The following is a 13,198-nucleotide window of genomic DNA, read 5'->3' on the forward strand; positions in this document are numbered from 1 at the left end:
ATTGTAGAAAGCGATCATACTGAATAGGTTAAATGAAAGAACTGTCCATACATAAAACAATTAGCTATATAACTAATTCAATATTATCATTCACCCATCACACTATACATTTTATTATAATATGCTTGACAATCAAACATTTACACATCCTGCTGAGAATAATGACAAATGGCTCCCTTTCAAGAAAATAGGTTTATTCACTATATCTACGGCCACAGGTAGGCTGCAGCTTTCGTAATTTCACAATCCATTGCATTGATTATTCATAAATATAATTATTTTACTGTATATTGGAATAGATTTTCAGGTGGAAGACATTCATTGCAACTCACAGGCAATTTGTTAATCTAGGGCAGCGGAATGTAGGTAGACTAGGGAATGTATGTAATAACCTATAGTATTGGACTGGAATTTTGAATGAGTCTTTCTAGCTACCTCGTTATGTGTATGTAACCCTTTTAGATTGTTTTCAGTAAGCTTCTTTAGGGTTTGTAAGTAATCATTAGAATGCTTGCTAAACCGTTATGTGTGTGCCTGTGTATATGCCCAGGAGTATGTTCCCATTGCACTCAGTTAAGCCAGGGGGTTCCTGAAGTTCTTCCCAGCAAAGACAGCCTTGTCTCCTAATTCCTCTTCAATTCTGAGAGTGAACAGAAAATACATGGGGGGGGGGGGGGTTAGCACTACAAAGCAATATTCAATAAAACATACTTCTTTCGTACAATTGTTATGATGCCATGCAGGATTACATAGTTAAAAACCATGCTCAACAAGAAAGCCTTTGTAGCAGAACAAAAATTATAAGCATCACGACATTGATTAGGCTGTAAAGGACATGAACCCACACCTGAGAATCTGGTTGTACTTGGCCAGACGCTCAGAGCGGCAAGGAGCCCCAGTCTTAATCTGGAGATGAACAGACAGAGGCAACATTACTTCAACAGCAATAAAAATACAATAATACGACTATATAATAAAACATTTAAATATTACATACAAATTCAGGAGTTGTCATATACAGTTGAATACGAACAGTATTTCCTTTGGGAAGCCCCTTACCTGTCCAGTGCATAGGCCCACCACCAGATCAGCAATGAAGGTGTCCTCCGTCTCCCCAGAGCGATGGCTGACCATCACTCCCCAGCCACTGGACTGAGCCATCTTGCACCTGGACAGTGGGAAGAGAGGAGTCATTAGGTAGTTAGACATTTTCACACAGTTGGAAAATTACATAATGTGAGGCTTACGTTAGACTTGCAACTGTCAGGCTGTTTGACTTGCCTTGAATCACATATGAGACGCATCCCGGTTTGTTGACAGTTTCATGAATAGATCATGAATGTAATGCATATTTATAGTATAATTACGTCAACTCAAATCTCAGAAAAGGCAGAAAATAACAGAGGCTGGAGTTCCTCTTGTAGAAGTCATTATGGAGTAAAGGGAGGTTGAAACTTACGCGGCCAGAGACTCGGTCACAGAGCCGATCTGATTGACCTTCAGCAGCAGGCAGTTGCAGGCCTTGTCCTCCACGGCCTTGGTGATGCGTTTGGGGTTGGTCACTGTGAGGTCATCACCCACCACTTGGATCTCTGTGCTGCCGGTGAAGTTGGACCACGCCTCCCAGTCATCCTGGTCAAAGGGGTCCTCAATGGACACCACTGTCAAAGAGGGGACATTGATCATCAGTGATCACATACAGAGAGTAAAGTCATGGTCCTGTACCTTACAGAGTAGACAACCATAGAATAAAAGACAATTGATCACTTTATGTGCGTAACTTTATTTAATTTCAATTGCCAACTCAGAGCAGTCCTACCATTGGTATTTGAACCATAATATTAAACACAGTGCCCATCTCCATTAGTGTACAATTATTGAATTATGAGAATTAAAATACATATAAAGCAGCTCCAGCCAGAGACAACATTACATACATTTAAAACAATTATCAAGGAATTACTAATATGTCAACAAGAGAGGACAGGACACACACCTGGGTAATCCTTGCAGAAGCTCTTGTAGAGGTCAGCCAGCTCATCAGGAGTGATGTAACGCTCTGGGTCATCAGGAGACTTGAAGTCTAAGTCGTATTTCCCGTCCCTGTAGAACTCAGAGGCTGCCACATCCATGCCGATCACCACCTGTTCTGTGTATCCTGCTTTGCTGATGGCCTCTTTGATCAGCTCCAGAGCTATGGAAAATTAAGTAGAGGTGTACATTTGTTTGAATATGGTTCATTAGATATTGGCAGCACCTTGTGATCATCTGGGTACTACACAGTGGTGGATGAGGTGAGTTTTTCCCCTTACAATGTAAAGAGCTGAATCCAATCAAGTATCACAATATAGTAAAATATAGTTTGTTATGTGCTGAAAATAAAACCATCTGATCCCTTCGCTCTCGTACCTTCCTTGTTCTCCAGGATGTTAGGAGCGAAGCCCCCCTCGTCTCCCACATTGGTGGCGTCCTGGCCGTACTTCTTCTTAATGACATTCTTCAGGTTGTGGTAGACCTCGGCCCCGATACGCATGGCCTCCTTGAAGGTGCTGGCACCCACCGGCAGGATCATGAATTCCTGCATGGCCAGCTTGTTTCCTGCGTGAGATCCACCGTTGATCACGTTGAAGGCCTAGGAAATCAGAAATCCATCATTTAAAAAAATTACATTTCATTAAATAAAGTGTCACTTTTTTTTTATCCCTTAAGATCTTCTTTTTTTTGACGAGAGACCTAGGTGGAGAAATGTAACTACACAACAAGCTGTAAGACAAGAAGGCATGTGTGAGCGCAATTTGATATTAAGTAAGAGTAAAATATGCCCTGTGCTCACCGGTACGGGCAGGATGACCTCTGGGTTCCCAGCGAGGTCAGCGATGTGACGGTACAGGGGGACGCCTTTCTCAGCTGCACCAGCCTTACACACCGCCAGGGAAATACCCAGGATGGCATTGGCACCAAACTTGGCTGATTTGTGTAAAAAATAAATACGTGAAATTGATCAAAAAGATTAACTTCCATATGGGGCAAATATTTACGGTCATTTAGCAGACGCTGTCATTCAGAGTGGCTTACAGTCAGTGCATTCAACTAAACTAGGTAAAACATAAGACGAAAGAAACAGGTCCTCTGATGTATTCTAATCTGAAACAACTTACACTTGTTCTCTGTGCCATCCATGTCAAGCATGATCTGATCGATTTTCTCCTGCTCAACCACAGATACATCCTGAGATGAAGAAAGAAAATGAGGGTTTAGCACATTGCATTTAAACTGAGGAACTAGGGCTGCATTAACTAGGAGTATGTGGAAGTGGACGGAACACTAGACCTGTATCTTTACCAGGGTGGGAAACCTCAAGACAAGCGAAGACAACATTCCATGTCATGTACTAGTAGTAACATCAACTTTTTAAAAAGTATTATATGTTCCTACCTGCCCAACGAGTGCAGGTGCAAGTGTAGAGTTAATGTGGTCCACTGCTTGTGAAACACCTGAAAGGGCAAGGAAACATTACTGACTAAGAAACACAGAGAGATGGGGGATTTGGAAACAAACAATTCAAGCAACAACAACCCAGTATGCTTTTTCAGACGCATTTTAAAACTAAAACAAATGGTCCTCAAAACAGTCAGAGCACTAATAATCCAATAGGTTTTTTAGCTTTCTTGCTATCAAGCTTGGCGAATCATGCAACCAATACTGTGACAAAGTGTTGACTTCATGCACAAGGATGAGTACAGTAGTTGAGACAGATCTGTCTGCTTTCCATTTCCAAAGTCATAAGACGAAAGTCACACTACCAGTCAAAAGTTTGGACACACCTACTCATTCAAGGGTTTCTTTATTTTTACATTGTAGAATAATAGTGAATACATCAAAACTATGAAATAACACATATGGAATCATGTAGTAACCAAAAAAAGTGTTAAACAAATCAAAATATATTTTATATTTGAGATTCTTCAAATAGCCACCCTTTGCCTTGATGACAACTTTGCACACTCTTGGCATTCTCTCAACCAGCTTCATGAGGTAGTTACCTGGAATGCATTTCAATTAACAGGTGTGCCTTGTTAAAAGTTAACTAGTGGAGTTGTGACAAGGTAGGGGGGTATACAGAAGACAGCCCTATTTGGTAAAAGACCAAGTCCATATTATGGCAAGAACAGCTCAAATAAACAAAGAGAAACGACAGTCCATCATTACTTTAAGACATGAAGGTCAGTCAATAAAGAAAATTAAGAACTTCTTCAAGTGCAGTCGCAAAAACCATCAAGCGCTATGATGAAACTGGCTCTCATGAGGACCACCACAGGAATGGAAGACCCAGAGTTACCTCTGCTGCAGAGGATAAGTTCATTAGAGTTACCAGCCTCAGAAATTGCAGCCCAAATAAATGCTTCACAGAGTTCAAGTCACAGACACATCTCAACATCAACTGTTCAGAGGGGACTGTGTGAGTCAGGCCTTCATGGTCGAATTTCTGCAAAGAAACCACTACTAGAAGGACACCAATAAGAAGAAGAGACCTGCTTGGGCCAAGAAACACGAGCAATGGACATTAGACCGGTGGAAATGTGTCCTTTGGTCTGGAGTCCAAATTTGAGATTTTTGGTTCCAACCGCTGTAGCTTTGTGAGACGCGGTGTGGGTGAACGGAAAATCTCCACATGTGTAGTTCCCACCGTAAAGCATGGAGGAGGTGGTGTTATGGTGCTTTGCTGGTGACACTGTCTGTGATTTATTTAGAATTCAAAAAACACTTAACCAGCATGGCCACCACAGCATTCTGCAGCAATACGCCATCCCATCTGGTTTGTGCTTAGTGGGACTATCATTTGTTTTTCAACAGGACAATGACCCAACACACCTCCAGGCTGTGTAAGGGCTATTTGACCAAGAATGAGAGTGATGGTGCTGCATCAGATGACCTGGCCTCCACAATCACCTGACCTCAACCCAATTGAGATGGTTTGGGATGAGTCGGACAGCAGGGTGAAGGAAAAGCAGCCAAAAAGTGCTAAGCATATGTGGGAACTCCTTCAAGACTGTTGGAAAAGCATTCCAGGTGAAGCTGGTTGAGAGAATGCTAAGAGTGTGCAAAGCTGTCATCAAGGCAAAGGGTGGCTATTTGAAGAATCTCAAATATATTTTGATTTGTTTAACACTTTTTTTGGTTACTACATGATTCCATATGTGTTATTTCATAGTTTTGTTGTCTTCACTATTATTCTACAATGTAAAAACAAAGAAACCATTGAATGAGTAGGTGGAAGAAAATGGGGAAATATTCCACTGCAGGCTTAACGTATACTTAAAAAGTATATTATGTGAACTAAACATGAAGAATTTGATAAAATATTTACCAAAATATATATATATATTTTTTTTTTTTTTTGAGTACTAATCTTACACTCTCAACTACAACAAATACTTGTAATTTTGTCCTTGAAATATTTTATTGAAATACTGTAGAATTCCACTCATTCCTATGGAGGACTGCTCCTTCTGAGGAAAACCAATATGGCGGCCAGTGGCTTTAAAGACTCATTGGCCAATACATAGCATCAACAATCCAGGGTTTACACACATAATTGGAACAAACTCACCAACTTAACAGACCTTTTTACACCTGACAGAGGAAGAGTATAAAAAGGAAGGAAGACCGTGTAAAGATTGCAGATGGCAAGTTTATAGAGACCTCTCTGATTGCCATCATAATCATACAGTATAATGAAGTTACACTATATTAAGCCCAGATACACACCTTTTCCAAGGTAGCGTGACTTGTCGTTGTCCCTGAGCTCCAGGGCTTCATAGATACCAGTGGAGGCGCCACTGGGTACAGCTGCTCTGAACAGACCTGGGAGATGGAGAACAGTGACAGAGATCAAATCCTGACTCATGAAAAGTAGGGCAATCACCTATAGGAGGAACTCATTAACTCACTGTCAATTTGTGTAAAGGTAGGGAGGGTGAATGAACGGGCTGCTGCACAGTCACTACTATGGGAACTTTCTAGAGCGCCCGGTTAAATTATGCATAGAGCATTTTTGTAAACTCTAAATATTTAATCTAGTGAGAAACGCACACTGTGTACAAAACATTGCGAGTGTCATGGTCTTTCCATGACATAGCTTTCACCTGGTCAGTCTATGATCCCTTATTGATGTGATTTTTTTTTTTTTACAATGTTTTGCGTTTGCTTAATTTACTATCATCCTAAATTAAAATATTACATTATTTTGCAATATTTAATTAATATTATGCTACTTTCCTTGATGTGAACATTGTGTTAATAAATTACACAAACTCTCGTTGACCACATCAAATTGGAGCGGGAATTACACATCCTTTTTACCTCAGATTGGTGATGTTAGTATAACAGTTTATAGTCAGCACGATGACAAAATAAAATGCTTAAAACAGTTGATTTTGTCATATGCACTGGTCGCAGGACTTAGAACTCTGCAGTCATTTTCCAAACTCAAATTGGACAGAGAAGTCTGGGCGGTCTCTTTATAAAAATACAAAAAAAAAAAAAAAAAAAGTCACTGGCCTCACACCAATCCACATATTTGAGAGTCAAACTATCACTTAAATAACAACCCTTGTGATATACATATTATTATTTCCAGATTCCTGTTGTTTTTCAGTAGGGTTAGTTTCACCAGTGCATACAACCTGATTTCCCCCCTAATCGATACGAGTTATTTATTGCCACTTGTCAAAAAAGGGTTTTAGGTGCTCGTTTAAAAAAAGACAAGTAATATGATTACTATTGTGGCACATGTACAGTGAGGGAAAAAAGTATTTTGTACATTTGCCCACTGACAAAGAAATGATCAGTCTATAATTTTAATGGTAGGTTTATTTGAACAGTGAGAGACAGAATAACAAAAAAATCCAGAAAAACGCATGTCAAAAGTTTTATGAATTGATTTGCATTTTAATGAGGGAAATAAGTATTTGACCCCTCTGCAAAACATGACTTAGTACTTGGTGGCAAAACCCTTGTTGGCAATCAGAGGTCAGACATTTCTTGTAGTTGGCCACCAGGTTTGCACACATCTCAGGAGGGATTTTGTCCCACTCCTCTATGCAGATCTTCTCCAAGTCATTAACGTTTCGAGGCTGACGTTTGGCAACTCGAACCTTCAGCTCCCTCCACAGATTTTCTATGGGATTAAGGTCTGGAGACTGGCTAGGACCTTAATGTGCTACTCCTTTGTTGCCTTGGCCGTGTGTTTTGGGTCATTGTCATGCTGAAATACCCATTCACGACCCATTTTCAATGCCCTGGCTGAGGGAAGGAGGTTCTCACCCAAGATTTGACGGTACATGGCCCCGTCCATCGTCCCTTTGATGCAGTGAAGTTGTCGTGTCCCCTTAGCAGAAAAACACCCCCAAAGCATAATGTTTCCACCTCCATGTTTGACGGTGGGGATGGTGTTCTTGGGGTCATAGGCAGCATTCCTCCTCCTCCAAACACAGCGAGTTGAGTTGATGCCAAAGAGCTCGATTTTGGACTCTGAATCATTCAGATGTTCATTGGCAAACTTCAGACGGGCATGGATATGTGCTTTCTTGAGCAGGGGGACCTTGCAGGCGCTGCAGGATTTCAGTCCTTCACGGCGTAGTGTGTTACCAATTGTTTTCTTGGTGACTATGGTCCCAGCTGCCTTGAGATCATTGACAAGATCCTCCCGTGTAGTTCTGGGCTGATTCCTCACCGTTCTCATGATCATTGCAACTCCACGAGGTGAGAACTTGCATGGAGCCCCAGGCAGAGGGAGATTGACAGTGCTTTTGTGTTTCTTCCATTTGCGAATAATCACACCAACTGTTGTCACCTTTTCACCAAGCTGCTTGGCGATGGTCTTGTAGCCCATTCCATCCTTGTGTAGGTCTACAATCTTGTCCCTGACATCCTTGGAGAGCTCTTTGGTCTTGGCCATGGTGGAGAGTTTGGAATCTGATTGATTGATTGCTTCTGTGGACAGGTGTATTTTATACAGGCAACAAGCTGAGATTAGGAGCACTCCCTTTAAGAGTGTGCTCCTAATCTCAGTTCGTTACCTGTATAAAAGACATCTGGGAGACAGAAATCTTTCTGATTGAGAAGGGGTCAAATACTTTTTTCCCTCATTAAAATGCAAATCAATTTATAACATTTTTGACATGCGTATTTCTGGATTTAAAATTATAGACTGATCATTTCTTTGTCAGTGGGCAAACGTACAAAATCAGCAGGGGATCAAATACTTTTTTCCCCCCCTCACTGTATGTGTAGGTAGTACATTTTTAATATACACTACATGACCAAAAGTATGTGGACACCTGCTTGTAGAACATCTCATTCCAAAATCATGGGCATTAATATGGAGTTGGTCCCCTCTTTGCTGCTATAACAGCCTCCACTCTTTTGGGAAGGCTTTCCACTAGATGTTGGAACATTGCTGCGGGGACTTGCTGCCATTCAGCCACAAGAGCATTAGTGAGGTCGGCACTGATGTTGGGCAATTAGGCCTGGCACGCAGTCGGTGTTCCAATTCATCCTAAAAGAAAGAGGAAGGGAAGCGCTACTAAGGTACACAATAGTAAATGTTGGTAGACAGAAGGTGCTCTTTGGTCAAAGGGGTGAATTGGTCATCAAAAAGAAAGGAGGACCAAGGCACTCATCATATAATTAATTAAAATGCCTTTATTTGTATGGCATGTTCAATAGAAACAAGTTTTTTTTTTTTTTTTTTTAAACGTCAGGGAAGGAAGGCCATGCAGCCGAAACGCGTCAGATAAAAAAAAAAAAATTCATCATCTTTTTGATTCATCCTAAAAAGGTGTTCGATGGGATTGAGGTGTCAGGGCTCTGTGCAGGCCAGTCAAGTTCTTCCACACTGATCTCGACAAACCATTTCTGTATGGACCTCACTTTGTGCACGGGGGCATTGTCATGTTAAACAGGAAAGGGACTTCCTCAAACTGTTGTCACAAAGTTGAAAGCACAAAATCATCTAGAATGTCATTGTATGCTGTAGCGTTAAGATTTCCCTTCACTGGAACTATGGGACCTAGCCCGAACCATGAAAAACAGCCCCAGACCATTATTCCTTCACCACCAAACTTTACAGTTGGTACTATGCAATCGGGCAGGTAGCGTTCTCCTGGCATCGCCAAACCCAGATTTGTCCGTCGGACTGCCAGATGGTGAAGCGTGATTCATCACTCCAGAGAACGCGTTTCCACTGCTCCAGAGTCCAATGGCGGTGAGCTTTACACCACTCCAGCCGACGCTTGGCATTGCACATGGTGATCTTAGGGTTTTGTGCGCTGCTCGGCCTCGGAAACCCATTTCATGAAGCTCCCGACAAACAATTATTGTGCTGAAGTTGCTTCCAGAGGCAGTTTGGAACTCTGTAGTGTGTGTTGCAACCGAGGACAGACGATTTTTACGCGCTACAGAACTCAGTGGTCCCGTTCTGTGAGCTTGTGTGGCCTACTTCACGGCTGAGTCGTTGTTGCTCCTAGACGTTTCCACTTCACAATAACAGCACTTACAGTTGACTGGGGCAGCTCTAGCAGGGCAGAAATTTGACAAACTGACTTGTTGGAAAGATGGCATCCTATGATGGTGCCACGTTGAAAGTCACTGAGCTCTTCAGTAATGCCACTCTACTGGCAATGTTTGTCTATGGAGATTGCATGGCTGTGTGCTCAATTCTATACACCTGTCAGCAACTGGTGTGGCTGAAATAGCCTAATCCACTAATTTGAAGGGGTGTCCACATACATTATATATACAAAAGCATCAAACTGTTTCTGCATATTGATTTGGACACTTCAAACGGTATTTTGACATCGAGCTATTTATTAAAAGTTATTGTCAATAGGAAACAGCGACAATCATTTTCAACTTATGTTTAAGGAATAAGAATTGAACTTTCAACATTAATTTTCAATATTATTCTAATTAAATCAGATGAAAACTGTTGAATGAGTCCAAAAACGTGCTGTGATTGAGTTATTTTGATGATATACCAGAAATCGTGAAAACAGGTTTGTCCTGTCCAATAAAGGTAACGAGGCCCTAACCTGCTTTTAATATCAGAAGGTAAATGCTTTTACTTGTGAGTTCATTGTAAGCTAGTGGTTACCTGGGTAAGCTAGGCTTAGACTATTTTCAGATGTTATTTGCCATTTAGCAGACACTTTTATCCAAAGCAACTTAAAATGTATGCACGCATTGAATGTTTTACTTATAGGTGGTTCTGGGACTCGAACCCACTATACTGGCATTGCAAGAGCCATGCCCTACAAACTGAGCTACAGAGGACCACTGTTAACATTATGTTAGGCCAATAGCAACATTTACCTTTGTCAGTGTAGAGGTCCACCTCCACAGTGGGGTTGCCACGGGAATCAAAGATCTCCCGGGCATGAATCTTCAGGATGGACATGGTGCTCGACCTTCGGAGGAGAAAAGTAATAAAACATTTTTTTTTTTAAAGACTACCAGATAGTCTCACCATGATACGAGTTCTTAGTCCTATAAACATGATACCTCAATGTACATTGTGCAAACTCGCTACTGAGCCTAAAAATGTGAATCAGCATGTTTCTTTCACAGTTTATCAGTAATTTGAGGTAGTGAGGTTTTTCAGATACCATCTGACCTTAGGTCAAGGCAATGAACTCATGAACTTTGACCCAAATGGCCTTTCCATATCAGAGGCCCTTTTTTGACTGCTATGTCAGTGGTGGTTAAAAATAACTTTCACTTAAGAGTTCTTTCCCAAAAGTGTCCTTCCTGGTTGTTGTAAAGCTTAATCGTGCGAGCAGCAGGTTGGCTGCCTAATTCGATTAGCTACTGTCCATCTGATGAATCACATGACACTGGACTGCGGCATTGGTAAGGTATCTTTAGGTCAAGGCTAGAAGGACTACTGAATGTTAATAGACGACGTCTTGAAAGTCAAACCAATATTTATCATTCTGAACGTTGAAAGCCATTCTTGCCGTTGTGGATGACATTGGGTACGTTTTTTCTTAGAATAATACCTACATGGATCTCAAATGATCCGATTGACAATCTATACATTGAGAAGCCCAAAACTGGGTTGACGCAAGACAAACAATTTAATAATCAAAAATAAATATTTCCTGAATAACTGTAGTAGATAAGCTTTACACAAGGGGATGCTACCGTTGGTACCGATCCCCTATAAATCCTTCCAAAGGAAAGTCCCTTGAACTTCGGCGTTAGCGTGCAAAAGGTCTCGTACGTGGGTTGAGAATGCACGCTATGAATGAAAAGGGCAGTGCACTCACACAGTCCTGGCAACATCACTGAGATGAGGATAAATTCTTTCATCATCATCATATTACAGGAAATTGCACTACACAGTTGGCTACATCATTTTTAACAGTCACTGGACTAAATGTTGCATATACAAATTAGCTAGGAATCTAGCTAAAGTTAAAAGTTAATTTGCGAAAGAGTTGATTCCACTGTTTCATATGTGTTTGAAACTTTGCGAGGATTAATCAACATGATAGTGGCTGGGCTGGCTAGCGGAAACCGACGCGAAGAACCTTATTTTATACCTCAATGGGAACAACTCAAAGCTGGGTCTTCAAAACCGTTTGAATATTGTCATAACACTAAGTTTTCTCACAAAATAGATGAATGTGGATAGTCACTTACCTTTGTAATTAAAATAGAAGTCAAGGTGACAGGAAGTCAGTCTTTCTCGAGACGCCGGCGAGTTGAGCGGAGTTCTGGGGGGCGTGGCAAAGAGATTTCCGCTTGCTCCTTTTCAGTGGGATCGTCACTAGTTACCACAGCCACAAAGTCATAAACCCCGCCCATTTATAAAATTTCGCTTCGTAAAATGTGATTTTAAACCTAACCTTAACCCTAACCTTAACCACACTGCTAACCTTATGACTAACCCTAAACTTAAATTAAGACCAAATAGCACAATTTAGTGATATAGTCACTTTGTGGCTGTAACCCTTTTCCGTGTTTTGCTCTACACCGCCCCTATGGTTTAGGACAATGCAACAACAATAAGAAATAAGAAAATATAAGAATATGAACATAAAGTAAATGGCATTAGAATAGAATAAACATTTTAGTATAAGTATAATACAGGAAGGCACAATTTATAGTCCAATATTTACACGTCAGTGGCGGCTGCTGAGGGGAGGACATCTCATAATAATGTCTGGAACGGCGCAAATGGAATGGTATCAAACATATGGAAACCATGTGTTTGATGTATTTGATACCATTCCACCAATTCCGCTGCAGCCATTATCACGAGCCCGTCCTCCCCAATTAAAGTGTCACCAACCTCCTGTGTTACATGTGAATTGGTGAAGGGGGGATGCGGGCAAGTGTATAAATTGAGCAGTATAAGAAGAGTCTGGTAGCAGCAGTTGTGATGTGTGTGTAGCATGAATGTATATATGTGTGTATGTCTGTGTAGGTGTGTGCATGTGTGCTATGGTGCGGAGAATCCGAGTAGGCGGTCAGTCCAGTTCAAGTGTTCAGCAGTCTGATGGCTTGTAGATAGAAACTGTCTCTGAGCCTGTTGGTATCAGACCTTATGCTCCGATACCGTCTGCCCAACTGTAAGGGAGTGAACAGCTCCTGGCTGGGGTGTGTGGGGTCCTTGATGATGCTGCAGGCCTTCCTCAGGCAATGTTTCAAGTAGATGTCCTGAATGGGTGGGAGCCTGGTCCCAGTGATGTACTGGGCCGTCTTCACCACCTGCTGGAGGGCCTTGCGGTCATGGACAGAGCAATTCCCATACCAGGCCGTGATGCAACCGGTCAGGACGCTCTCGGTGCAGCCATAGTATTTGGAGAGGATCCGGGGCGGCATGCCACATTTCTTCAGCAGCCTTAGGAAGTAGAGACGCTGTTGCGCCCTCTTGACAAGAGTAGTGGGTGTTGTGGGTCCATGAAAAGTCCTCAGTGATGTGGACGCCGAGGACCTTAAAACTCGTGACTCTCTCTACTGCAGTCCTGTTGATGTGGATCAGGGCATGTTCCATCCTCTGCTTCCTGAAACCAACAATCAACTCCTTTGTTTTGCTGACGTTGAGGGAGAGGTTGTTGTCATCACAATGCCAGTTCACTTACCTCCTCCCTATAGGCTGACTCGTAATTGTTGGTTATTAGGCCTACAA

At 41.7% G+C, this 13,198-nt stretch overlaps 1 protein-coding gene across 1 annotated transcript; it reads right to left on the reverse strand.

The window, feature by feature from the left end:
• Nucleotides 1-97: 97 nt before the first annotated feature.
• LOC311138649 (alpha-enolase-like) lies at nucleotides 98-11,810 on the reverse strand. The gene is made up of 12 exons (XM_084173429.1): nucleotides 11,707-11,810; nucleotides 10,375-10,469; nucleotides 5,770-5,865; nucleotides 3,436-3,494; nucleotides 3,159-3,228; nucleotides 2,834-2,967; nucleotides 2,410-2,632; nucleotides 1,997-2,194; nucleotides 1,460-1,661; nucleotides 1,060-1,168; nucleotides 848-906; nucleotides 98-640 (listed from the first exon to the last, which is right to left on the reverse strand). Exons 2-12 carry the CDS (start codon nucleotides 10,457-10,459, stop codon nucleotides 574-576), a joined length of 1,302 nt encoding a protein of 433 aa, XP_084029555.1. The 5' UTR covers nucleotides 10,460-10,469; nucleotides 11,707-11,810; the 3' UTR covers nucleotides 98-573.
• Between the last annotated feature and the right edge of the window lie 1,388 nt (nucleotides 11,811-13,198).

The sequence above is a fragment of the Coregonus lavaretus genome, assembly GCF_964263955.1.
Source record: "Coregonus lavaretus genome assembly, chromosome: 12".
Lineage (NCBI taxonomy): Eukaryota > Metazoa > Chordata > Actinopteri > Salmoniformes > Salmonidae > Coregonus > Coregonus lavaretus.

Coding starts and splice junctions, on each gene's coding strand:
- LOC311138649 (XM_084173429.1), bottom strand. CDS start 10,459: ATGTCCATCCTGAAGATTCATGCCCGGGAGATCTTTGATTCCCGTGGC. Junction 5,866..10,374: donor GGACCTCTACACTGACAAAG/GTAAATGTTGCT, acceptor TCCATCTCCCAG/GTCTGTTCAGAGCAGCTGTA. Junction 2,968..3,158: donor GGATGGCACAGAGAACAAGT/GTAAGTTGTTTC, acceptor TACACAAATCAG/CCAAGTTTGGTGCCAATGCC.